This window comes from Ursus americanus, chromosome 28 (genome assembly GCF_024610735.1).
Source record: "Ursus americanus isolate L20-20 chromosome 28, mUrsAme1.1.p, whole genome shotgun sequence".
NCBI lineage: Eukaryota > Metazoa > Chordata > Mammalia > Carnivora > Ursidae > Ursus > Ursus americanus.
Window position 1 is genome coordinate 36,612,093 of NC_142154.1, and position 25,475 is coordinate 36,637,567.

Sequence of the window (25,475 nt, forward strand, 5' to 3'; positions counted from 1 at the left end):
AAAGTCAAAGCTGAATTCATGCAATGATGCCTCCAATTTAGTGTTTACTCTGTAATGCAAGGACCTATGCTCTTACTCATCAGAATCAAATATTCCATGGCTGCATCCAAAGCACTCAAAGGAAAAATGTAATCTGACAACATAAAGAATAGTCCCCCTATAACTGTTTATTAGAATGTGAATAGATTCCAAATCAATAACTAAAAAATAAAATAAAATAAAAATAAATCAAGTTACAGAGCATGCATAAATTACAAAGTAGAGATTTACAAATAGGTAATAGTATCTTCATAACCAACCAATACTCTAAAATAATAAATGGCTACAGAAGAAAACAAAAAGACTGACCACAGCAATGCCTTCCGTGTGCCCCACACGTCATGAGCACCGCAAAAGACAGATTAACTATGAAACACAGTAATCTACGCAAGCCCACACACATATATATTTTTGTACTTAGGGGATATTCCACCATCCTGAATAGTATCAATTCAGTTGACACAACTTTCAGAACACTGCAGAGTAAGTGCTTAATATTATCCACAAGAAACTAAAACTCAGTATTAGTGTGCACATTTCTAAATGGGAAACTAGTTGCTCCACTGACTTCAATAATGTAGTGGGGAAAAAGTAGTTCAGGTTTGTATAATGCCTAAATGCATTCTATTTAAACTCAAGGTACTACATACTAAAAGAATACATGCCTTTAAGTGGTACCACTTGAGCAGAAATTAACCTCTCACTATATTCTTTAGACATACTGAAACCAGATATTTAACTGGACTGTATTCCATAATATATTGCAAAACTCAAAAATCAGCATTGTTAAAATAATTATCCATGCCTGCTGATAGATATGGTGATAAAACTAGGTTGCATTTCATTTACTGGAAGGTTTTAAGACAAAATTAACACCTCACAATTTGATACTAACAGCATTAAACCAGTTATTGCCTCAGCAATAAAACGCCACATAATCTACTGCTGGGAAATTAGATGAGTTCAATGATTTGGGCTGCCTGATCATTGCAACAGAGGCATCTCAAATGGAATTCCACCAGTCTCTCAAGTTCCCAGCCTGCCAGGCAGCACTGTTTAACATATGGCTCCATAACCACACTGCTACTGAAACCATATAACAGTCTTTGTTTATTTAGATAATTCTTATCCAGAAAAAAGTGTCCCCCTCTCTAATCAACTTTGATGCTTACAAAAATTAAAAAACAAAATTTACTAAACTACTTAACCCTATTAAGGCATTTTAGAAATTGACTTCCAGAATGGAAAATTTTCAAGCTCTCAAAATCCTGCTATGTTTATAGGGCAATTCTTAAGATTTGTGGAAATATACACTGCATTGAGAGCAGAGTGTATGAATTATAAGCTGCTCATTATAAGCTGCTCTGTGGCAAAATGATAGCTTATTTCTTCTTCTAAAGTCTTCTTAGTTTGATTTGATCAAGACCAATAGGTCTGAGCTTCAAGTGATCAAGTTCTAACATGTCCTACAGTGACAGGCTTCCATGATGAAAAGTAAACAATAACTGAGGAATCCAAACATTCAGTTTATTAACTAAGGCTTGTGAAGCCATAGCATGAAAAAAAGCTGCAGTCATTCGGGACAAGTGGATGATTTTATAAAGCTAAAATCAAGACTTAAGACATGGAAAAATTCATAAGTATGAGGAAGTAATAAAACACAAAGTGACCACAAGAATTACAAATATATTTAAATCTCAGACCTGGGAAATGGACTATACACAGCCTTCTAGGGGAGAAGAGAAACGCCTTATATGTTCTGACAGCACTGCACCTTTGGCTTGTTTTCAGTGGTTGGTGGAACATGAATAGGAACCACATTGTTGCTTGGAGACATGTCATTTTCACGTCTGTCTGACATTTGCTTCTGGGAAACAATGCGGTATATCTCTGGAAAAAAACAAACAAACAGCAATACTCACTGTGAATAGACTCATTAGTAGCTGATACAGAAGTACTAGTAGAAACCAGATTTGCAGAAAAAGGCTGCAAATAAACTTGGACGAAGGATGTATAAATTTAAAGATTTTCAAATAAAAAAGGTTTTCCATTTCAGAGGGAAAGGTTCACCAGTCAATTAAATAAATTGGTTTAAAGAGATTAGTTTATGGGATTAGATCTAAATTAAACCATGAGAAAAAATAAAAATTAAAACATGAGAGTATTTTCAGTCTGCCCTTGTCAAAAAACCCTACATAGATACTGTACCACAGAAAAATAAAAATAAATCTGCAATATGAGATACATTAGTATTTTTCCTGGCTGTGTAGGGATGAGCAAAACTTCATAAACATGCCAAAATCCCAAAGGACTCTTGAAAAGGGAAGGAAAGGGAACGTTTATCAACGCCTCCTAAACTAAAGTTAAATTGTAATTAAATAATGATTAACCAGGAACTTAAGATTTTATGACACTTATCAAAACTAACTGTAAAAAAAAACCCAAAAAACAAAAACTGTTTCTACCTCTTCCACTAAGCACAAAAACTATATAAAGACAAGCACTGTGTCTACCTTATTCAGTTCTTTTTCTCTAGTATATGGCATACAGTAGGGGTTTGATAAGTAACTAATTGGTCCAATAAATGTTATTAAATTCCTCTACACCAAGTATCTATATTTAACTCATTTTATTTGGTTTTTATTTCACTGCCTAAAAGTATTTCCCTCTGACTAAATTATAAACTCCTTGCAGAGAATGTATCTTAGTTATCTTTATTCTCCCAGTTCAGCCTAAAAAAAAACCCAAAAAACCAAAAACAAAACAAAAAACCTCAAAAGGTAAAAGAATTCTAAAAATGGGACAAATTGACATGATGTGCCCCCTATTATGATGTACTATGAAAGATACAGTGTATTCCTATGAAGGACACCTATGTATTCCTGCCAAAATTGTTTAAAATGAATTTATCCTAAGAAAACAATTAGATAAATCCAGATTGAGGGACATTCTACGAAAAAAACTGGCCAAGAGTCTTCAAAAAATTTATTGTTATAAAAACGCACTTAAAAGATGGAGGTAAATGTTCTACATCTGTAGTGTCCAGTACAGTAGTCACATATTCAAATTAAATTTAAAATCTAATTCCTCAGTCCACTAGCCATATTTCAAGCGCTCAATAACAACTTGTGCCCAGTAGCTACTCTATTTAATAATACCCCAGATATAAAAAATTCCATCAATGTGTGACCTTTGCCCAAACTGACATTTAAAATGTAAAAACCAAATCTATAAAAGAATTATTAGTACACTTGGAGAAACAGGAATATGAACTGCACATTAGCTAATACCATATAAACAAATTTCTTAAATATGATATATGGTATTGCGATTATGTAGACTGCCTTGTACTTAGGAGATAAAATGTTCCAATATTTACTTGTAAAGTGCCATAATGTCTACAATTTATTTTCTGAAGACTGAGCAAAAAGGGAAAAAAGCATATACACACGTAGAAACAGGCCAAATGTGGTAAAGTGATGATTCTAGATGAGGGGTGTAACGTATTATTTCTATAATACTTGAAAATTTATATAAAGTTATAGGGTAAAAAAGAGAAAGTAGAATTGTATTTTCAAAATGCTCCAAGAATATGTCAACTAACTGCAATGTAGTATCATCATCTGGATTGGATTCTAATTTGAACTGTAAAAAAACAACAACAAAAACGAAAAACTGAGACAGAAGATTTTAATATTGTTTGGATAACAGAGAAGAAATCACTGCCAATTTTTTAGTGGTTGTTTTGGGTTTATGCCCTAATCTTTTAGCTGTAGATCATGAAATGTTTACCAATGAAATGATGTAATATCTGGGATTTGTTTCAAAAAAATAAGGAAGGGAGTAGGTGGAACAAAACACCGGTCATGAACTGATGGTTGTTGGTGGCTACATGGGAGTTCAGGATACTGTCCTACTTTTGGTATGTTGGAAAAGTCCCATTACAAAAAGTTGAAGAAAAAGAAATGTTAAATGAATACATTTACTCCAAATTAAGAAATAATTTCCCTAAAGCTGAACAACAACAAGCTGTAGTCAACTGAATGTGTAAACTAGCAAAAACAGACAGCTATAATGTACCTTTTCTTACTTTTTTCCCTCGGGGGTAGGGGCTGGGAGGTTGGGGGGGTGGCTAAAATTTGTGTTTGAGAAGGCTGACAGTATTTCTCAAAGCTGAGTAAGTAGTCAAGGGAAAAACAATAAAGAAAGCCTACTGACTGAATTAAAAAAAATGTAGTCTTCATTTAGATTCTTTTCATTGCAAAGAGATGGAACTGGGGGAGTGTGTCAAGGGTAAAGGAAAAGACGCTCATTCAATCAGGCTAGTGGCTAAGGAATAAAGATAATTATCAACCTAATGTAAAACTCTATATTCATTCTTTAATGTTCTCTCTAATCCCAAACTGGGTGGCTCTTCTTTAAGTGCAAATGATTAAATGTGACCCTCTACAAATTTTAACTTCTTTACAAGTTGTTTTGAAGATTCAAGTTAAAGGAACCAAGAGAAAAAATATTTTGCAGGCTCTTACATGAAAAGCAAATACTGTAACAAAAGAAAAGGCAGAGTTCTCAGAGAAGAGAAAGTTAAATATTAAAGGGATCTCATTACAAAGCAAGAAATTTGAGCAGTATTGTATAACTGGTCTGCAAGTACCGCACACAGTTTTGTAGAAACGGATTACTGCTACATTTGTTCCAGTAACCAAAAAGATACCCTCTAATGAAAATGCCAAAGCAATAAAGAAAATAGGAAAGCGGTGATCAAAAAAGTAAAAAAAAAAAAAAAAAAAAAAAAATTCTTTCAAGCAGAATGGGCACAAAGAGGCTACTCAAGTAATGTATTTAACATCTGTGGCTGGGTGTGCCACTTAAAAAAAAAAAAACTTTGATAAGAAAATAGGAAGCAGGTACCTTCTAGCTGGTATCTGATTAGAGGTTACTTAAGTGGGGGAAGGGAAACAGGACTAGTAACGTGCTAAACCAGATGCAATTATTTTCTTCTTCCAAGGGCATGTTCTCCTTTAGAACCAAATGTATGTGATACAATTCCTGTACAGCCCCTTTTCAAGATGTCCAAAGGCTAGGCAAGGTTAAAAGGAAAAGGAATTCAGCTGTGTCGTTCCTATGTTAGAATCTCCTATAAATCTAAATAGAAAGTTAAAATATTAATAGAAGATAGTTTTAAATATAACCTGGTAAAGTTAAATTACAAAGACATATACCTATTTCCACTCTATGAAAGTATGAAGCAAGTTGCAAAGTACACTCCAAAGAAGTTAAATGCAATTGTTCCAAATTGGGGAACAAAAGAGCTAAAATTCTTTGAGGTCTCAAAAATTGTGAAAATAACAAAAGCCTGAGTTACTCCACTACAGCCTAGGTCAGAATTTGTCAGGTCTTCTTCAAACCCAAAGCTCACCATTAAGTTTCTTGAATATCAAAAAAATGCTCTGATTTGATATACTGACACATATCTGAGAGATTACCACACGCCAAGAAAAAAATATTACACCTAGGGGCGCCTGGGTGGCTCAGCTGGTTAAGTGTCAGACTCCTGATTTCAGCTCAGGCCTTGTTCTTAGGGTCATGAGTTCAAGTCCCACACTGAGCTCCACACTAGGCATGAAGCCTACGTTAAAAAAAAAAAATACTACACCTAATTTAAATGATTCTCACTACTTTACCATAAAATTAAGAATTCAGTCTTCAAAACTAAAAAGATGACTTGGGCTTATTAATTAGGTGGAGAACCTTGCAGTTACCACTTCAGCCAAGTGATCAGTTAACATCACCAATAATGAATACAACAAACCAATATCACAACCTCCGGATGGGATACACTGAGATCACTTTTGTGGTGTTCTTGCTGAAACTGCAATAATCTGCATTTAATTGTGAGGAAACACGAGACAAACCCAAATTGAGAGACACTACAAGATAGTGACCTGTACCCTTCAAAAAAAGTCAATAAACAAAAGACAGACTGAGGATCTGTTCCAGATTAAAGGAGATGAAATAGGTAGAGAGCTGAATGCAATGTGTGATCTCAAGATTTCTTTTGCTAGTAAGGACATAATTCGAACAACTGGCAAAATCTGCACAAGGTCTGTAGCTAAACATTGATATGGACAATCTAACTGATTTTTGATAAATGCACTATGGTTATGAAAGAGAACATCCTTGTTTTTAAGAAATATGCACTGAAAAGCACTTAAGTGCAAGAGACAACATGTCTGCCATTCTGAAATGGGGCAAGAAAAACATCAGTATATAGCAACAGGAAGAAAAAAGAATAAAGAAGATGTGGTAAAATATCAACATTTGGGGAATATGGTGAAGGGTATTTACAAATTCTTTGCACTATTATTCCAACTTTTAAGTCTGAAACTGTCAAAACTCAAAGTTAAAAGAAAAAATAATAAGAGTATGGGAAGTATGGATTAAAAACATCCCTTAACAAACTTGAGGATGAAAGAAAACAAAACTGCACAGTAATGCAAAGGCTGAGCAATCTAGCAGGCTCACCCAAGTACCAGCTAACTACCTCTAAAAAAATATCATCAGCAAAACTGTCACAGAGTTACTATCAAATTCATGGATGTCAAAAATGCCACAGGTCTATTCTAAACAAGCAACACAATTAAACTCTGGAGTAATAATGTAGATAAATTTTCTTTTTTTTTTTATATAATTTTTTTTGGTTTTTTTTAAGATTTTATTTACTTATTTGACAGAGATAGAGACAGCCAGCGAGAGAGGGAACACAAGCAGGGGGAGTGGGAGAGGAAGAAGCAGGCTCATAGCGGAGGAGCCTGACGTGGGGCTCGATCCCGTAACGCCGGGATCACGCCCTGAGCCGAAGGCAGAGGCTTAACCGCTGTGCCACCCAGGCGCCCCATGTAGATAAATTTTCTAACACATAATTGTCCACCTTAAAAATGAAAAAATTATTTTTCTTCCAGCAACACCAAAATGCAATGTAAATGCTCCCTTAATGCTGTTAACATTTAAGGTAGAATTAAAACTAATGAGATTACTGTTGTCTTTCCTGGTTTTTTGTCCTCCCCATTTCTTTTTCTTTTCTTTTCTTTTCTTTTTTTTTTTTTTAAGATTTATTTATTTATTTTAGCAGGGGTGGGGCAGAGGGAGAGGGGGAGAGAAATCCAAGCTGACTCTGCACTGATGACAGAGCCCAAGGAGGTGTTAGATCTCACCACCTCAAGATCACGACCCAAGCAGAAGCCAAGAGTCAGACATTCAACCGCCATCCAAGTGCCTCATTCCTCCCTGTTTTTCCTAAGTATTAATACTCTACTGGTATGAAGAGAAAAGTTTAGAACAAACATCCTAGCACGTGCAAAAGAAGAGAGAGGTCTGCTGCCACATGCAATGATTTCGGATCCCCCAGAATAACACTGAGATTTACGGAGGAAGCCGAGAAAATAGTGAATATAGAAAGGAAAAATGGTAATAAGTGAAGCTAATCTTGTCTTTTAAGCAACATTAATTAAGCGGTAACAAATGTTAAATCTAGAGTGAATTTTAAGAAAAACAGCCAAATGTTCGTTTTTTGTTTTTGAAGATTTTATTTATCTGACACAGAGACAGCCAAAGAGCATAAGCAGGGGGAACAGCAGAGGGAGAGGAAGGAGCAGGCTCCTCACTGAGGAGGGAGCCCTATGCGGGGCTCATTCTCGGGACCCTGGTATCACGACCTGAGCCGAAGGCAGATGCTTAACCAACTGAGCCACCCAGGCACCCCTAAATGTTTTTCATCTTTAAGGAAAAAACAGTTCAATTTGAAGTATATATCATACTTATAGATTAGTTCATGTTTGAGCGGATCATTAAGCTCAATGTTACAAAATGATACATAAAATAGTTAACTGCAGATGGTCTCATCTTCACTTAGTATCAGTCTAGAAACTGAGATCAGAATGGACTAGAATGCAGAGGAGATCTGACGGGACATAAAAAATATCTCAACAAGGACTCACCAAAAAAAAATTTTAAATGATGTTTTCAGAGGCCCTGAGAGACTCATAGACCCCCAAGATGACTTAACTCACTCATTATTTAAGACACTGTGACTCTGAGGACCAGAGAGGTTCAGTGACTAGTTACACAGGGAGTGTGAGTAAAGTGCTAGTAAAAATCAACAACTCCTAGGTCTAAATTTAGTCCTCTACATATGATTCAATAGAATCTGCACAAGTGATTGTAAAAGAAGTAGGATTTTCAGATATACTGCAATATTTAATCAAATCTTGCTTGCAACAATCTGTAATGAAACTTGACACAGAGAAGATTCTAAAGGAAAGCCACTGTGTCCCAAAGACTATTGCAACCTTAGCACTGCTAGTTAGTACTATTTTTCTCGTAACAGAATTGTAATAAACTATTGTTTATTATACCTTCTATATGCGAATCACCAATACCTATTTTATTTTTAATGGTTTTTTTTCATGCTTTAACTGCTATTTATTTTTTTATTTTTTTTTAAAGATTTTATTTATTTATTTGACAGAGATAGAGACAGCCAGCGAGAGAGGGAACACAAGCAGGGGGAGTGGGAGAGGAAGAAGCAGGCTCATAGCGGAGGAGTCTGATGTGGGGCTCGATCCCAGAACGCCGGGATCACGCCCTGAGCCGAAGGCAGGCGCTTAACCGGTGTGCCACCCAGGCGCCCCTTTAACTGCTAATAGCTAAGTATTTTACATATATGAACTCATGTACTCATTTTTGGAGTCTAGAGTAGATGTCTCAAAATGACAGGCAATTCTTTTCTATGGGTTGTAGAGACAAAAACCTTTAAGTCACAACATAACAGTCAAATCATATCACAAGGTATTTATAAATATAAGCCCTCTTCTATCAAACCAAAAAACCAGAACTCCCTAAAACATGTTTAAATTTTACAGATAAGGAATTTAAGGCCTAGAAAGGTTAAGTAATTTGCCTAAGATTACAGAGCCAATGGAAAGTGAAGGAGCCAGGACTAAAACCCAAGTCAGGCTTCCAAGTCCGTACTCTTAAATTCGAGACTTTACTCCCTACCTATTTCAGTATAAAATAGGACATTTAAAAGTTAAAATCTGTGAATCACTAAATTCTACACCTGAAACTAATATTACACTGTATGTTAATTAACGAATTTAAATAAAAACTTGGAACAATTTAAAAATAAAAAAATTGGGGTGGCTTTGTGCTCAGTTACGAGTGACTCTTGTGGAGCCTGCTTAAGATTCTTGCTCTCCCTCTCCCTCAGTCCCCTCGCCCACACCTTATGCTCACTCTTCCTACAAAAAAATAATTCAAAAATGTTTTAAAAACAAAAATTTAAAAATTAAAAATCAAAGTTAAAATCTGTTCACCTCTAATACAAGTGCTACAAAGAATACATTAAAATCTTGTTACATTAAAACTGGAAACTCATTTAACCATTTCCCCAAACAGACTTGTCAGAACACACTAGACTATGCTATATAGTAATCCTATACTCTATATTGAGAGTTCTTAAAAATAGTATATATTTTTAAAGTACTTTAAAACAATCCATCAAACTACTTACTAGAGGATTATGACTTCACTTGATAAGTTGGTCATTCTAATAAAGTCAGAGTATATGTGAGACAACACAAATACAATGTCTTCTTCTAATTTGAGGCTGACCTGATCTGCACATCTACAGTTTAAAACAGCTTTGTTCTTTTCCCACTACTTAAACTTTTCCATATGCAATCACTTGCTGATTTTCTCCACAGGTGACACTGTGCTTCTTCTACAATGTATCACAGGAGAATTTTAGTTTTTGGTTTTTTTTCATTAAATTTTTAAAAATGTTTTTCCCTAGCTGCTTCTATAATGTATCAGAACAAAGCAAGCCTTTTCTTTACTGAATTTCAAAGGGCATTTATTATCTTTCCATAGCCAGGATTTCAATATTTATCTTATAAAAAGTGCCTTTAAGCATTATTTTGTGCTTGTGACCACAAAGTATGGAATACCTGGATGTAAGTAATCATAGAAGCGAACAAATTATTTTCAAAGTACTTTTCCCAATATAAACCAGATAAATGAAGATGATTAAAGCTCAGCAAGCAAGGGTAGTTAATTTTAATTTTGTACTTTAAACAGCTCTTGCTGTAGCAGCTCTCAAATGATAGTCATTCTCAGTGTGATATATAGTTTAGTTTCCTTATGTGTTAAAATTACATTCCTAAAACTTCCAATTCTCACTAGTATAATCTAAAAATTCAAGTCTTACCTGTCAGAATTGTCTGAAAAGCAGCTTCTACATTTGTAGAGTCTAGAGCGGAAGTCTCAATGAATGACAAACCATTCTTTTCTGGGGGGGGGGGGAAGAGATAGAAACTTCAGTCTTGTCAAATTTTATGAAAGAGATGTAATACATTCAAGCCTTCCAAAGGAAAATTAAAAACTTTCTAAAAATTAAGACCTCCCCAACTTCTTGAGCAGTAAGGGCACCATTCTACTTACACTTGAGCAGATTAAAAAATACAGTGAGAAATTTTCATTGGCTCCTTAATTAAAAAAAGACTTAATACATCTGTATACTACCAATGAATGACAACGAATGACGTGACTCAAAATGTAGTAAACTTATCAAATACTCAGTTATTTCCATCCATTACTGTTCTTCTCCCCCATCAACCCACAGAGTTAAGGTATGAACATGGATAGGTAGGTGTTATTCACTTAAATTCTATAACTGCATTTTTTTAAATAAGGCATCTTGCCTGGAAAACTGAAAAACTATTATAAAAACCTTTAATCACAGCATAAGCACTAGTACACAGTCACGACTTTCACTAGCCCAGAATACACAATGCTGCCTTCTGGCAGGCTACCCCTACCAGAACGGAAGAGATAGGCAGATCCTCTACTAAGCCAAAAAAGTTCTAACTGCTAAGCAGCCACATTCCCTGTGGGTTGTTGACACGCCCTGGGCCACTGCATTTCAGACTCACCTAGAGCAGCCTCGGTAAAACACAGACATAGTAGAGAAAGAGATAGGAAGCACAGAATAAATTGACAGATGTCATCTACCCCCCTCCACAGAAAGGAAAGAAAATAGTATTTATATTCAACTTTTGGGAGCAAAAACTGCAGTGTTTTAATGACTCAAAGTTAAGCAAAAGAGAAAGTCATCACAAACTTTCAGAACAACAATCCTTGCTGAGCATTCATGTTTACCTTTCTGAAACTACTGTAAGTGATTACAGTCATTGCTAAAGTATCAAAACTGCAAGATATAAGAGTAAGAAATACAGAATCACTGTAATATCATGAAATTCGTATCACTAACCTGCAAAAGCTCTTGCTTCATCTGTAGGAACTGCCCTGAGATGACGCAAATCACTCTTATTGCCCACAAGCATGATAACAATGTTACTATCAGCGTGATCTCTCAGTTCTTTCAGCCATCGTTCTACATTTTCGTACGTGAGATGTTTAGCAATGTCATACACCAGTAAGGCACCTACAGCTCCACGATAGTATCTGAAAACAGAAGCAGGTATTTAACTATTAGAAAACAACCGTAAGATGGAAGGGAAGAACTAAATATATGGATTATATATTTTTAAAAGCACATTTATAAATACATTTCAAAATCCTAATACCAGATTTCTTACAAGGAAAAAAAAAAAGTACCTTTTCCCATACCAAAAATCAGCTACTTCAGTTGATGGCAGTCTATTTCTCAGAACTTAAAGACTATGAGACTTACGCTGATGTTATAGCTCGGTATCGCTCCTGCCCTGCTGTGTCCCAAATCTGTGCCTTTATTGTTTTCCCATCAACCTGGATGCTTCTTGTTGCAAACTCTACTCCAATGGTGCTCTTACTTTCGAGATTAAACTCATTTCGAGTAAATCGAGATAAGAGATTACTCTTTCCAACACCAGAATCTCCAATAAGGACAACTGAAAAAAAGACAAAGCACTTAACGTCAGATGAATGAGGCAGACACATTCAGAATATCATGCTTTAAAGCAAAAAGAAAGAGCATCTGATTTTTTAAAAGGGATGGGGGTAGGGGAGAGGAGAAGAGCCCATATTCTTGACCTGTTACCTATCGATAAAACCAATTCTTTTTAAACTGTGTCTACCTACATAATAACTTCCACACATCATCTGCTTATTAGCACAAATATAGGATCCTGTCTTACAGATGCAATTTTAACTACAGGTCGGCTGGGCACTGATTAATTACCATCAATGCTATACCAACCTTACTACCATAGAAGGTAATAACATGAAAGATAAATCCTACACCAAATAAACAATTTGTGATATTAAAAGTGTATCATACATGAAAGCAATAAAGGATGTTAATGAGTAGAAAGGAGGGAAAGAATGAAAATGTTCTACTTAGTTTCATCAAAGACTGGGTGTGACCTCAAGACTCACACCTTGGCAAAATGAAACACATTTACCATATGAGGCATCAGGTTTATGAACTTTGCCACCCAGATCACAGAAACTACAATGACCTTTTCATAGTTGCATTTATCAGATGGGCAGGAAGCTACAGAGACCCCTACAAAAACAGACACCCCAATTAAGTTTAACAGGGGCCCTAGGAAGCTAATAATTCTTGACTTAGTCTGAGTAAAAGGCCAAAGCAAGGAAGACGCATACTTTCCCTTATGACTTAAGAATTTTTTAAAAACAAGTTTGGTTTAGATGAATTTATTTCCTGTGATTACTATAGGAAGCAGTTTATTTACTAACCAAATACATGAGGATTTTTTTTCACCCAAGGCAGTGTTATACTTAAGAATTTCATAAACAATGGGAAAACAGGCAGTTAACTTGTTCTAAAGCATTTCCACCTCAATTTAAAGAACAAAATTACTTCACAGGTTTATAGAAAGAGCTAAAAATTTTTTACAAAGAAAAAAAATGCTATCAGCATTTTCAGGAAATATACTTATTTCTACCGTTGACTACTAATGTTTTTCTTACTAGCTAACTGATTTAGGCATCAGACCAGAAAATCAAACATGTGAGAACACCACCAAGGAATAAGACCAGGCCTTATTAAAGACACTGGGATTTGGTGGTGGTGGGGAAGAGGGAGGTAAAAACTCTTGAGAGCTCACTGCACTCTGGTCAGAGGGCAAATAGAGTCTATTATGCATTTCTTCCTTTCCACAAGAGCGGATATAAGCTGGCCTCTGGACAGTCTTGGATGGAGTACATTATCAAATGCATATCTTCCTGACTTCCTCTATTAGCTGATTCAGCAAGAAATCATCCAGGTGGCAGTAACTCCATACAGCACAAACAGCAGTTATTTCTAGCTATATAGTCAATTAGAGATGTCAAAAGGTATTGTGACAAACACAGATATTATAGCAAATGCTTTAACTTGGATACCAGGAAAGATGATACGGTCATCAAAGTAACATACAAAAACAATACATTTCCAGTTTTATAGGATGGTTGTTTATGTTAGTTTCCAAGGAGCACATTTCTGGCGGTGAGATCAAATCCCAGTTTCAGTGATAGTCTACCCTATTATTAAAGGATACACACCGTTGCCTCTTAGTGCAAGAGGCCTGATGTTCTGCTGAGGAAACCCTCTGAGACTCATTTCTAAACCCACACTAGCAATGAGGTGTGAAAGCCTCACGTGACGTGGGAACAGGGAAGAAGGGAAAACCAAAAAGTTAAAACATGTCTACTTCATAGACACTCAGATACCAATCAGTAATTCAGGAGCCAGTCAGTTTAAAACAAAAAAGCAAGACATCTAGAATGACAATGCCTCTAGAAAATTAAATAACACACTCAAAGAACATCTTCTCCCTCCCACAAAAACTCTAGCACTTTCAAGTTTTGATTTTCCCTTTTGACCTCCATGTTAACTAATGATTATGCTCATTATCTCCCCACCTCGGCATAAAGATAGCGAAGGCACTTTTCCCCTCCATGTAACCAATTAATTTTAACATTATAAAAAATAGCACCCTTACCTGAAAATAATTCAAGACTCATGAATGCTTTATACAGTATAAAATAATTACCTCAACTAGACATGGAAAGAGTTGCCAGAATTAAAAGACTAACAACTTGTTAAAGGATTATTATCTTGAATGACACCAGAAGATACTGGTTCTGTTAAGAACAGTGCTGCCAAGAAGATGCCAAGAAATGACACAATAAGGAAAGCTGGTTCTATTCAGTTACCAAATGAGAAACCAAACCAAGATGGGTTACATTTAAGGTCACTAAAAAACTAACAAACCAGAAATACATTAAATTACCTAAACAACATAAGAGAATTTACTGGCTATGCCTGAAAAAGTAAAAAGAAAAAAAGTTCATGGACTCAATTTCTAATTAAAATAGTTTCTCTAAGATGACAATATATAATTGATCTTTAAAAATGTGACCAACTATATGATTACATCCTATAGTTCGAGAAAGGAATTTGCAGTGACTTTCCACTGTTTTCCTTAACTAGTACCTTAGAACTTCCCACTTTAAACATTTTATAACTATATCCATCTATACAGTGTATGGGGGAGGGGTATATGTATAATAATATAAACAAATAACAGCATCTACATATTAAACACCTATAGTAATTTTTTCATCCACAGCATTTCTAAAACAACCTAATGATATTTATTACCACATGGTTTACCTCACCTGCTGAATTTCAACTACCATTCTAATACCTAATATTAAATTTGCTTCATCATATACAAACATTAGGCTAAATGCCATAAAAGCAGGATATACATATAAATTCTCCACTACTTAGTAAGAAGTTCCACCTCTTCAACCACATTTAGTTTTATACACTGTCTTGCAAACTAACGTACTGGACTAAAATTTAATCCAACAAATCAAGCAAAGTACATCAGATCTAAAAGTTATCACCTGAAAGAATAACTGTTAATTTTCATACTGATTTTTATAAACAAACTTGGGAGCTTCTTCTACTCTTTCATCTATATTCATAGTTCTACCTCACCAAAAGTCTTGAAAATAAAATGCATTCAGTAAGTCAATAAAGGCTTTAGCCAAGTTTTTCCAGATTCAGCAGAATGTGAGTTGCTCAACAGAAAGTTGTGAAAGAAAAACTACCAAAATGCAAGACAGCAAAGTTCCTAAGATCTTTTCCATTGACAATCAGCTGATAGTTAATTACTACTGACCTTCAGCTAGATTGAAAAGAAAATGATGTAGACTATGTATCCAGATATTTTCAAAAAATGTAACTCTGAATTGGTGTCTACAATACCAATAGCAACTATGATTGATGCTTACTTATGTGTCCCACAGGGCCATAACCCCATTGTATATACATAATTATAGAATTAAATAAAGCTTTTAAAATAAAAACTCATTTTAAAAAATAAAATACCCCCCCCACACACACACCAAAAGTCTCTTATTGAGCTTAACTAAAGATTAATGTTCAAGACACACACGTAATGTAGAATAACTATCCTGCTCTCTTCCCACATTACATTCCCATTTGGACCACTCCATCCTGTACTAATCAAAATATCCCTTCATTTTCAACTGGTTGGAGTTCCAAACTAACTTCCAATTCCCTCAAGTATTAAGTGTGTAAGGTGAGCAATCTTACAAGTAGAAAGGTCTACCTCATCTCAGTGAATAAACCTCTTGTAGAGTGAAACCACTTCAAAATTATTGTTGCTTTGCTTTAAAATATAATTGTATAAATAAGAAATTGGCTAAATAATCAGCACTAAAGAAAAAAAAAGTGACTCATATCCTGTAAGAGCTTTAAAAAAGTGGAAATTCTTCTCAGAATTTTTTAAACACCCTATCTTAAACAGCAAAATGTACAACAAAATGAAACTATAACCCATGGAAACCTAGAACACTTTAAAAGCTCCTAATTTTAAGTTTCTTTCATAATACTTAAATGTTCTTATAAAGATTTAAGGTTCAAAAAGCTGACAAGAACCACAGTAACTTTCTTCACATTATTATCACTTATTGAATCCTCAAAAACAGTCTCATTTAATTCTGGTAAGAGTTCTGAGAAATAGGTATTATTTCCTTTTTATATATGAGGAATTGGAGGCTCAAAGGTCACAAAGCAAGTTTAAAACCTGAATCAGAATCTGAATCCAGGCCTGTGTGATTCCAAAGCCCGTGCTCTCAATCATCGTTAGCAGGATGGTCTAATCCCAAAGTTAATTTAAAACCCCTTAAACCAATCCAGGATAATGAATATTCTCAGTGAAAAAAATAAATGGTTTCTATGAACAACAGTCAAGCTCCAAACCGAACAGGAGAAATACTCCTGAGTTGTCAGTCTATCTTGTTCTAAATTAATCACTTCAAAGGTAGCTAGCTGCCTACTGCCTTGTACCTTATTTTAAGAAATAAATCTTTTAATGACTAAACACTAGTCTCTAGGGTCTCACCTAAGTAATTTCACATGACCTCAGATGCCTTCAGCAAACAGTATGCTAACGAAGCCATGTTTCCTTTTTGTATTTATAAAATGCATTAAGTACTCGCTTCTCCGTAAAAGATTTTCCACTATGGGGGAGAAAGGGTGAACACTGAATGTACTCACCCTATGTAACAGAATATTCTGGCCCAGAGGAGTTAGGTGGTGATAAGATTTGCAAAGTACTGGTAAGGCAAAGAAATATTTCCTGCTTCCTTTAGTCAATCATTCTTAGCACCCAATGGCAAGGTCAGAAACAATCACCATGCTTAACACTCTTTTTAAACTCCACCCTCCACTGTAAAGCTTTAATAGCAATGGCTTCTTCCTCCCTGGTAATGATCTTTGTTCAGCATACTACTGATGGCTGCCCTAATTCAGGAGCAGAGAAAGAGCATCTGAATGAGAGCGCATTCACTGAACAACAACAACAAAAAGCATTTGCCGTACTCTTTTCCTATTGAAAACTGTACCCCTTATTTTTGTTGATTAAAAAAACAAAACTATTGGGATTCTTTCCCAACTAACCAACAGGCAATTCTTTCTATACATAACCCACCCTCCAATTTGTTCTGTCCAAGGGCACTACATGTTTCCCTATCTCATAATACATATTAAATTTCACCAAAGAGCACACAACTTCCCCCCTGCCCCCACCTTTTGGGAAAGGTTTGTGGCTAACTAGGACTCTTCCCTTCCTGTTCTAAAAACACCAAAAGGTTGGATCCTCCCAGTGTTGCAGCAGGAAGCAACCAGTCCATAGTGATAAAGCAGGCTAGTATTTGTGCAGCGCACAACCTTTCCTGCTCAGGAACTGGGCCTTCAGGTCTGGCAAGGATAACAGCCACCACCCATCCGCAACCCCTTCTCGCTAGCAGGGTCTAGAGTTATCCCGAGCTGGCTGCCGCTCGGTAGGAAGGGTAGGAGGAAAAAAGCCTGGATGGGAAGTCACAACAGTCCGCCGGGTCACTGCGACAAGTGCGCGCGTGGGTGATGGACAATTCCTCTTGCCCTACCCCCCACCCTCAGGGTCGCACAGGAGACGTGGGAGAGCTCTAAATTATCTGGGGAAGAAAGGCAGGGAAAGAGCTACCAATCCCGGCGGCAGGTGCGAGAAGGTTATTGACCACAAGACCTGTGGGACGGATGAGGCAGGTGGGGTGGGGACCCCTGGCCCGCTCAGATTTTAACCAGGGCCTGGCCGGGGGAATGGAAGAAGACGGCTCCAGAGGCGTCCGTCCGAGGGGAGGGGCTGTGAGGAGACGCAAGGAGAGACTCGTTCGAGGGGAAAAGGGGGGCAGATGAGAAAAAGACCTGTAGTGGGAGTCCGCGCCGAAGGAAAGGTGAGCGAGGGGAAGGGCCGGTCAGAGGGGCTCTGGAAGGGGGGCGAGCCCAGAAGGGTGTACACTGAGGGGGAGGGGCGCCAAACCCGAAAAGATAGATGGTGGGAGGGGCGGCCCCTTTCAAGGGGCCATCGAACCTGGGAAACGAAGACGATTTGGAAGAAAGCAGCCTGCCCCGAGAAGGACACAGGGTGAGGGGCGCTGAGGATAGCGAAGGCCTAAGGGGAGGTCGCAAAGAGCCCGGCGTGTGGGGAGGACTCCCCGTCTGAGGGAAAAAGGGCTGAGCTGGGAGACCGCAGGACAAATCGCCCAGAGAGGAAGGGCTGAGGAAGGCCGATTTCAGTGCAGGGGCAGCCCGCACGCGGGTCCCCCGGGAGTGCCCCGGGCCCCCGAACCGGGACTCCGTGAGGAAAGTGGGAGAGCCCACGGCCTCACCTTTGAAGAGATAGTCGTACTCGTCGTCGCGGGTGCCCATTGCGCGGCCGAGGAGCGAAGGGGCGGGAGCAGCAGTGGTATCGGTGGGACCAGGGGGCGTCGCTGCAGGGGTAACCCGAGCGCCGAGCTTCAGCTGCCGGACCGGGTAAAGAACCCCTCCCTGCCCCTACGACACTTCCGGCGGGCCCCAGCCCCTAAGGGGAAGTACTTCCGGGAGGCGGCGCTCCGCCCCTGAGCCCAAGAAGGGCGGTGCGCCGAAGCGTCGCGTCCGTCTTCAATATCAGCCCTCCTCCAAGAAGCCTAGAGGGGAAACAGAGCTCTGGGACTCTCGGCTCCTAGCCTCCTCTTACCACCCTCTCAATGGCCTCTCCCTCATTCTTCGCGCCTATGTGCGGGGAAACGGGGTGCTGGGAAGCCCGTCAGTTCCCCCCCCCACCCTGTGAGTGGTAGGTTTGTGGATGGGGGCGGGGTTCGCTAAGAATTAGGGAGCCGAAGGCGGCTGCGTTCTTGTGGCGGTTCCATGGTGTAATGGTTAGCACTCTGGACTCTGAATCCAGCGATCCGAGTTCAAATCTCGGTGGAACCTGCACCGTATCGTTTTTCCTGAACACATTTTTAATTCATGTACTTATTCAGTAAGTGTTTGTTGTACAACTACGGTAGATATGGCCTTGAAAGAAGTGGGGATAGAATTTCTTGAAACTAGGAAGACCCTTCGGTTCTGTAGTCACTTTTACCTGGGTATCTCCTAAGGATACCTCTTCACTTAGCCACCCCCTTTTTTTTTAAACCTGGGCCTCTGCCTCAAAGCTAGCTTCAAAAGCTTCAATGTAACTTGATTCCTTTTGCTAGAATTTTCAACCTCCAGCTTCATTCAGGGGCAGGCGCTTTTCACTCCTTTTCTCTCGAAATCTCTCAAACTATCTCCAGATGTCATTCAGAGAACTTCGCCCACCCTCCTCATCAAGATTCATCAAGAACTTCTGAGCCTTATTTGTCATCCTCTAAGCTAAACCCGTTTACATAATTATTTCATTTAACAGGCAGAGCAAAGAATTTCAATTTTCATTTTAGTGTTAATGTGGATACTAAGACTCAGTGACTTGCCAAAGATCACGCAGCAGGGCCTCCCTGTATTTGAAAAGAGTGCTGTTATTACCAAATGTTATTCCCATTTGCTGCCATACCCACTACCACCTGTATGCTAACCCTCAATTTAGACTTTTGGGCAAGAGTGCTTGTGGTGAGCAGAATAATGACTCCCTGAATATGTCCACATCCCAATCCCTAGGAACTGTGAATATGTTAAATTACGTGGCAAAGGGGGATTAAGGTTACAGATGGAATTAAAGTTGCAAATCGACTGACGTTCAAATAAGGAGATATAGCCTAGATTCTCCAGGTGAGCCTAATTTGTCACAGGGATCCTTAAACGTGGAAACCAGAGGCAGTGGTGTATGAGAAGAGCTCCTCTAGCTCTTGTGGCTTTGAAGATGGAAGGAAGGGGGCCAGGAGCCTAGGAATGCAGAGGCTTCTAGAAGACAAGAAAAGGCAAAGAAATGGATTCTTCCCTATGGTTCCCGGAAGGAATACAGCCTTGCAGACATCTTGATTTTAGCCCAGTGAGATCACCATGCAGAATTCTGACCTAGAGAACTATAAACTATTAAATTTGTCTTGTTTTAAGTCACCAAGTTTGTGGTAATTTGTTACAACCGCAATAGGAAACTAATACAGTGCCGTTTTCAGTGCTTTCTGTGATGGTGTAAGTAATACACGGTTTATCTAAGGCCTACATGCTGCCTTGTGCAAAGGTAAGTATTATCCACATCAGGGGAGAGGCACAGTACTCTGAAGCAGCTAAATATTATATGAACTACAGATTGTAAGACACAGTCCTAGCTCTACTCAGGTGAGTAAACAAAATGGGCCCGAGAAAAGGGGGATATCAATACCTAGAGGGTTCTGAAGTTGTAGTTAATGAGAGTTCTGGTGCTAAGTGTCACAGTTCAGAGAGACTGAGATAATTAGGAAGAACTCCCTGGAGGAAGAAGACCTAGCATTGACCCCTGGAGGAAGAAGCAAGGAAGGAAACGCACTTTGACCAGTGGAGGAAATCAGATGATAAAGAAACATGTTCGGTAAGGCCATTAATACCAGAAGAGTAATTACAAACTTTTCCCCTTTAAGCCATCGTTTCTCAAGGTGTGTCCTGAGAAGGTCAATAGTATTACTCAGAAGAATTGCATGGCCAAATAAATTGAGAAGAATTACATAGTTTCCTCCGCTTTAGAAGTTTCCTTAGTACATTGGCATTTTAAAGTCTAGATATTTCACTCTGAAGAAATCTTCAACTGTGTTAATCACTGCATATCCCAGATTCGCCGGATCACAGAACTCTTTTCCCATGGAACACCTGTTAGCATCCCTCTGAACTCTTTGGGGGGTCCATAAAAGATTTTTGGACAGAGGGATGATTGAAGTCAATCTGGTCTTAGGAAAAGTAAGTTGCCTGTGGACTGCAGGATTGGGTGGGGTAAGGAAAGACTGGAAGTATGAGTATCAGAAGGCTATTGCAATTAACCAGGTACAAACTAATAGAAATGGAGTACTGCTATGGGAATAGAGGAGAAAGAAAACTCAAAGGGCATTATAGGAAAAACTGATAAATGGATTCCATGGACAAAGAGAGGGTTTTATGTTGTGTTTTTGGAGGAGCAGTAGTAATTGCTTGATGTGTCTTTTTTAATCTCTCAAAAAATATAGTATTTTTTTTAAAAGATTTTATTTATTTATTTGACAGAGATAGATAGCCAGCGAGAGAGGGAACACAAGCAGGGGGAGTGGGAGAGGAAGAAGCAGGCTCATAGGGGAGGAGCCTGATGTGGGGCTCGATCCCATAACACCAGGATCACGCCCTGAGTCGAAGGCAAACGCTTAACCGCTGTGCCACCCAGGCACCCCATCAAGAAATATAGGAATTTAATATAAATGCTTTAATACAGAAATATAGAGTAAATCTTTTTTTTTTTTTTAAGGATTCTTTTTTAAAGTAATCTCTACACCCAAAGTGAGGCTCAAACTTACAACCCCAGAATCAAGAGTCACATGCTCTGCCAACTGAGCCAGCCAGGCACCCTAAAGCTCCATAGGGAGTAAATCTTTAAGGGCCTCCTCCACTTCAATTCCTCCTCCAACCCCAGAGATAACTGCTACATTTTCTTTTAATATATATAAAATCAGGTTATGTGTACTGTTTTTCATTTTGAAAAATCTTTCCACATCAGTCCATACAGTTTTAACTCATTTGTTACAGTTTTTCTTAGCAAGAATATACGATAGTTGGTACAACCATTCCCATTCTCTTAACCCGGGATATGGCAAATATTGAAGGTTCACTAAAGTAAAACCTATTCCTAAGCCATTTCTTCCTTGCATACTTCCCCTAGAAGTTGGAAAGCCAAATACTCACTTTCCCAGCTACTCTGCAATATTTTATATACTATATGCTATTTGACTACTTCAAATATTAGCCCACAGAGAGAGAGGGAGAGGCAGACTCCCCACTGAGCAGAGATCCCCGGCATAGGGCTCAATCCCAGAACTCTGAGATCATGACCCAAGCCCAGGCACGTTTGATTTTTAATCTTATTAATGATGCTTTTTGTTAGTTTTAAATTTTTATTTAACTCAGTCTCTGTCACTTATGGCTTCTGGGTGTTGCATTTTGCGTAAGAAGGCTTCTCTACACCAAGATTATTCAAAATATTTTTTCTTCAAATTTTTTTCATTTTTTTATTTAATTTTTATTATTTTTATTATTATTAACATATAATGTATTATTTGTTTCGGGGTACAGGTCTGTGATTCATCAGTCTTACACAATACACAGCACTCACCACAACACATACCCTCCCCAATGTCTATAACCCAGCCACCCCATCCCTCCCAACCCCCTCCACTCCAGCAACCCTCAGTTTGTTTCCTGAGATTAAGAGTCTCTTATGGTTTGTCTCCTCTTCAAATGTTTTATAATTTTCTCCAACCAGATTTTATTTATATTGAGGATGTCACATAGGGATCTAAATTCTTTCCAAAAGGATAGCCAGTTATTTCAACATTATTTCAACTGTCCATCTTTCCCCACTGATTTGAAGTGCCTAATTTATTATAAATGAGTTTCACATATATAGATGAGTCTGTTCTTGAATCTTCACACCATACCTCTGGCAGCTAGAGAGGAACATTGCTCATATGTCCCTTCCAGAGAGAGCCTGTTTTGAGCAGTGTAGTTGGCTAACAGTCTCTAGTTGCCATACCTCCAAGATCTACTACAATGTTCACACTGACACCATGCTCCCTCTGGACTGTTCCCAATGACTGAGCATGATGGGGGCACTAGAGCTGGGCCAGTTCTCTCTAAAAGGAGACTCTTCTTGGGGCACCTGGGTGGCTCAGTTGGTTGAGGGTCTGCCTTCAGCTCCAGTCGTGGTCCCAGGATCCTGGGATTGGGCCCCATGTCAGGTTCCCTGCTCAGCCGGGAGCCTACTTCTCCCTTGTCCCTCCCCCTGCTCATGTACTCTTTCTCAAATAAATAAAATATTTTAAAAATAAAATGAGACTCTTCTAATGGGCAGTCTTTGGAGCTCTCCATTGGCCTGACTGAGATTTTCTTAGATTGCTCTCCTGTCTGGGGTGCCTGGGTGGCTCAGTCAGTTAAGCAACTGACTCTTGATTTAAGGTCATGAGATCTAGCCCCACACCGGACTCCATGCTCAGTGGGGAGTCTACTTGCAATTCTCTCCCTCTCCCTCTGCCCCTCCCCACCTCGAGCACACACACACTCTCTAAAATAAATAAATCTTAAAAAAAAATTGCATCACAGTCTGAGGCTCTTCTTACCCAATCCTCCTTTCTTCCCTCTCTCCTTGCATAGGTATTAGGCCTAAATTGTGGTCTGAAGGCTCTACTTCTCCCTTTTGTCCTTCACAGGCATTTCTCCCAAATGAATCTCTTAGACTTCTAATTCCAGAGGACCTGACCCTGATACAATCCCATTAATCAAGTTTTCTATTCCTATGCCAATATCACACTGCTTTATGCTTTATTATAGCTTTATAGTCTATTTTGATGTCCCATATATGGTACTAAATGAGTAAATATTTGTATAGTGCTTAGAATAGTGCCTGACATTAAATAAGAGCCACATGTATTTGATAAATAAAAATAAACATAGCAATTCCTTCTCACTGTTTTTTTTTTCTTCCTAAACGTTGAATCTTTTTAGGGACTTTCTTTTTCAGATGAACTTTAAACTTCTTAAGTGGCAAAAAGATTCATATTGGGGTTTTGATTAGGATTTCGTTACTAATCACTAAAAATATAATTTTTTAGAAATGAAATACAGAGTTTGGACAAGATGTACAAAAATATGAGCTTCTGCTTATGAAAATACAAAAAAAGTCAAAGAGATCAAAGGTTTAATATCTATTTGGAAGAATGATTAATAGGAGAAGGGAAGGGGCGCCTGAGTGGCTCAGTCAGCTAAGCATCCCACTCTTGATTTTGGCTCAGGTCATGATCTCAGGGTCATGGGATGGGAGTCTGATTGAGATTTTCTCTCTCTCAAATAAATGTTTTTTAAATAGGAGAAGGGAGGGGGGAGAAAGGCAAAATGTTGACTTTAGTTTCAGGCGTGTCCAATTAAAACAGCTGGTAGGAAAACTGAAAGGAAATATCCAGTAAAAAACATAGAAATATAGATTTAGAAATGTCTTAATGAAAGAAGCAAGATCTGGAATATATCCCATCCTCCACCGCCCGGGAGGCAACTTTACATGGTTGTTGGAAACAAAGTGGGGACTGGTAGGCCTGTGCATAAACTCCAGCTCAGCCATTCACTTGCTCTATCACCTTTGATAATTTATTTAATCCTGTTAAAGCTCAGTCCCTTATCTGCAAAATGAGGACAAACAGGAAGATTGATATAATGAATGTATAGCTCTTAGCACCATGCCTGGCACATTGTAAATGTTCAGTTAATGCACTGGGTCTCAACAGGGGCCAATTTTGCCTCTAGGGAATTTGATAATGTCTGGAGATGTTTTTAGCGTACAACCTAGAGGACCTACTGGTATCTAGGGTGTGAAGACCAGGAATGCTGCTAAACATTCTACAATATACCAGACAGCTCCACACAAAGAATTATCTGGCCAAAAATATCAATAGTGCCAAAGGTTGAGAACCATGAGTTAATAGTAAAGACTAGCCAGAGGCCATGCCGGGGCCTATGGTGGGAAAAGGGCAGCATACCATGAGCCTCATCTCTCCAACCTTACTCATTTTTGAAAGGCTGAGCGTACCACCCAGGCCTCAGGAAGAGTGTCCAGGACAGACATTTTCCCCTTCAGTATCTCATAAAGCAGAGCCCAGGGATCCACCAGCCTGACACAAAATACTTCCATATGTGGGTCCTATTTGTTAAGTAAACAGATCTCAGTGTCCTATTTCTTGATCCAAAAGGATTTTTACAGTGTCATTCACTTTATAACTATTAAATTCTACATATCAGTTTCATGCTCTTTTTTATAATAGTAGGTTTATTTCACAATAGAAATTTTTTGAGGAAAAAAAATTAAACAGACCCTATGAAGTGGTGACATTTGTTTTCTTTTTATCTTTTCAAGTGAGTACGTTGTAAGGTAACAAATCATACATAAGACAAGAAAATTCTCAACTCCTGATTATCTGATTATAGTCACTAGAGCACCGAATAGTCTTAAAGGAAGAAATGGTAAAATATACATATGTGTAAATATATGTAAGTTATAAACATACATGTTTAAAATAAATGTATATTATAGTTTATTATTTATACCAAAAACTATGTAGCTCAATCAGATTTTTTTCCATGTCGTGAAATCTGAATCAGAATAACTTCTGACTTTTATTATAACACTTTACTCTTCACATATTCTTAGTCTTCTAGATTCAGTACTCATAGATTACAAATCAAAGCACGATCTTTCAAAAATTAAAAAGAAGGACACTATCAAGAGGGTGAAAAGATAACCCACAGAATGGACAAAATACTTACGAATCATATATCTGACAAGTGATTCACATCCATAATATATAGAGAACAACTACAACTCAACAATAACAAAACAACAAAGAAAAGAAAC

The 25,475-nt window shown here is 38.1% G+C and overlaps 1 protein-coding gene and 1 non-coding gene across 2 annotated transcripts; one reads left to right on the forward strand and one right to left on the reverse strand.

Moving 5' to 3' along the window:
* Positions 1 to 147: 147 nt before the first annotated feature.
* Positions 148 to 18,473, reverse strand: RAB11A (RAB11A, member RAS oncogene family). Its single transcript, XM_045810632.2, has 5 exons — positions 18,292 to 18,473; positions 11,792 to 11,987; positions 11,369 to 11,562; positions 10,307 to 10,387; positions 148 to 1,929 (listed from the first exon to the last, which is right to left on the reverse strand). Exons 1-5 carry the CDS (start codon positions 18,329 to 18,331, stop codon positions 1,790 to 1,792), a joined length of 651 nt encoding a protein of 216 aa, XP_045666588.1. The 5' UTR covers positions 18,332 to 18,473; the 3' UTR covers positions 148 to 1,789.
* A 332-nt stretch (positions 18,474 to 18,805) lies between these two features.
* On the forward strand, positions 18,806 to 18,877 carry TRNAQ-CUG (transfer RNA glutamine (anticodon CUG)). The gene has a single exon. It is a non-coding gene; the product is annotated as a tRNA-Gln (tRNA).
* The last annotated feature ends 6,598 nt before the right edge of the window (positions 18,878 to 25,475 follow it).

Excerpts from the sequence above, each read along its gene's own strand:
- RAB11A (XM_045810632.2), bottom strand. The coding sequence starts at position 18,331 with ATGGGCACCCGCGACGACGAGTACGACTATCTCTTCAAAG. Across the intron at positions 11,563-11,791 it reads TACCGAGCTATAACATCAGC|ATACTATCGTGGAGCTGTAG; the intron begins GTAAGTCTCATA and ends TTCTGTTTTCAG. Across the intron at positions 10,388-11,368 it reads TGAAGCAAGAGCTTTTGCAG|AAAAGAATGGTTTGTCATTC; the intron begins GTTAGTGATACG and ends CCCCCCCCCCAG.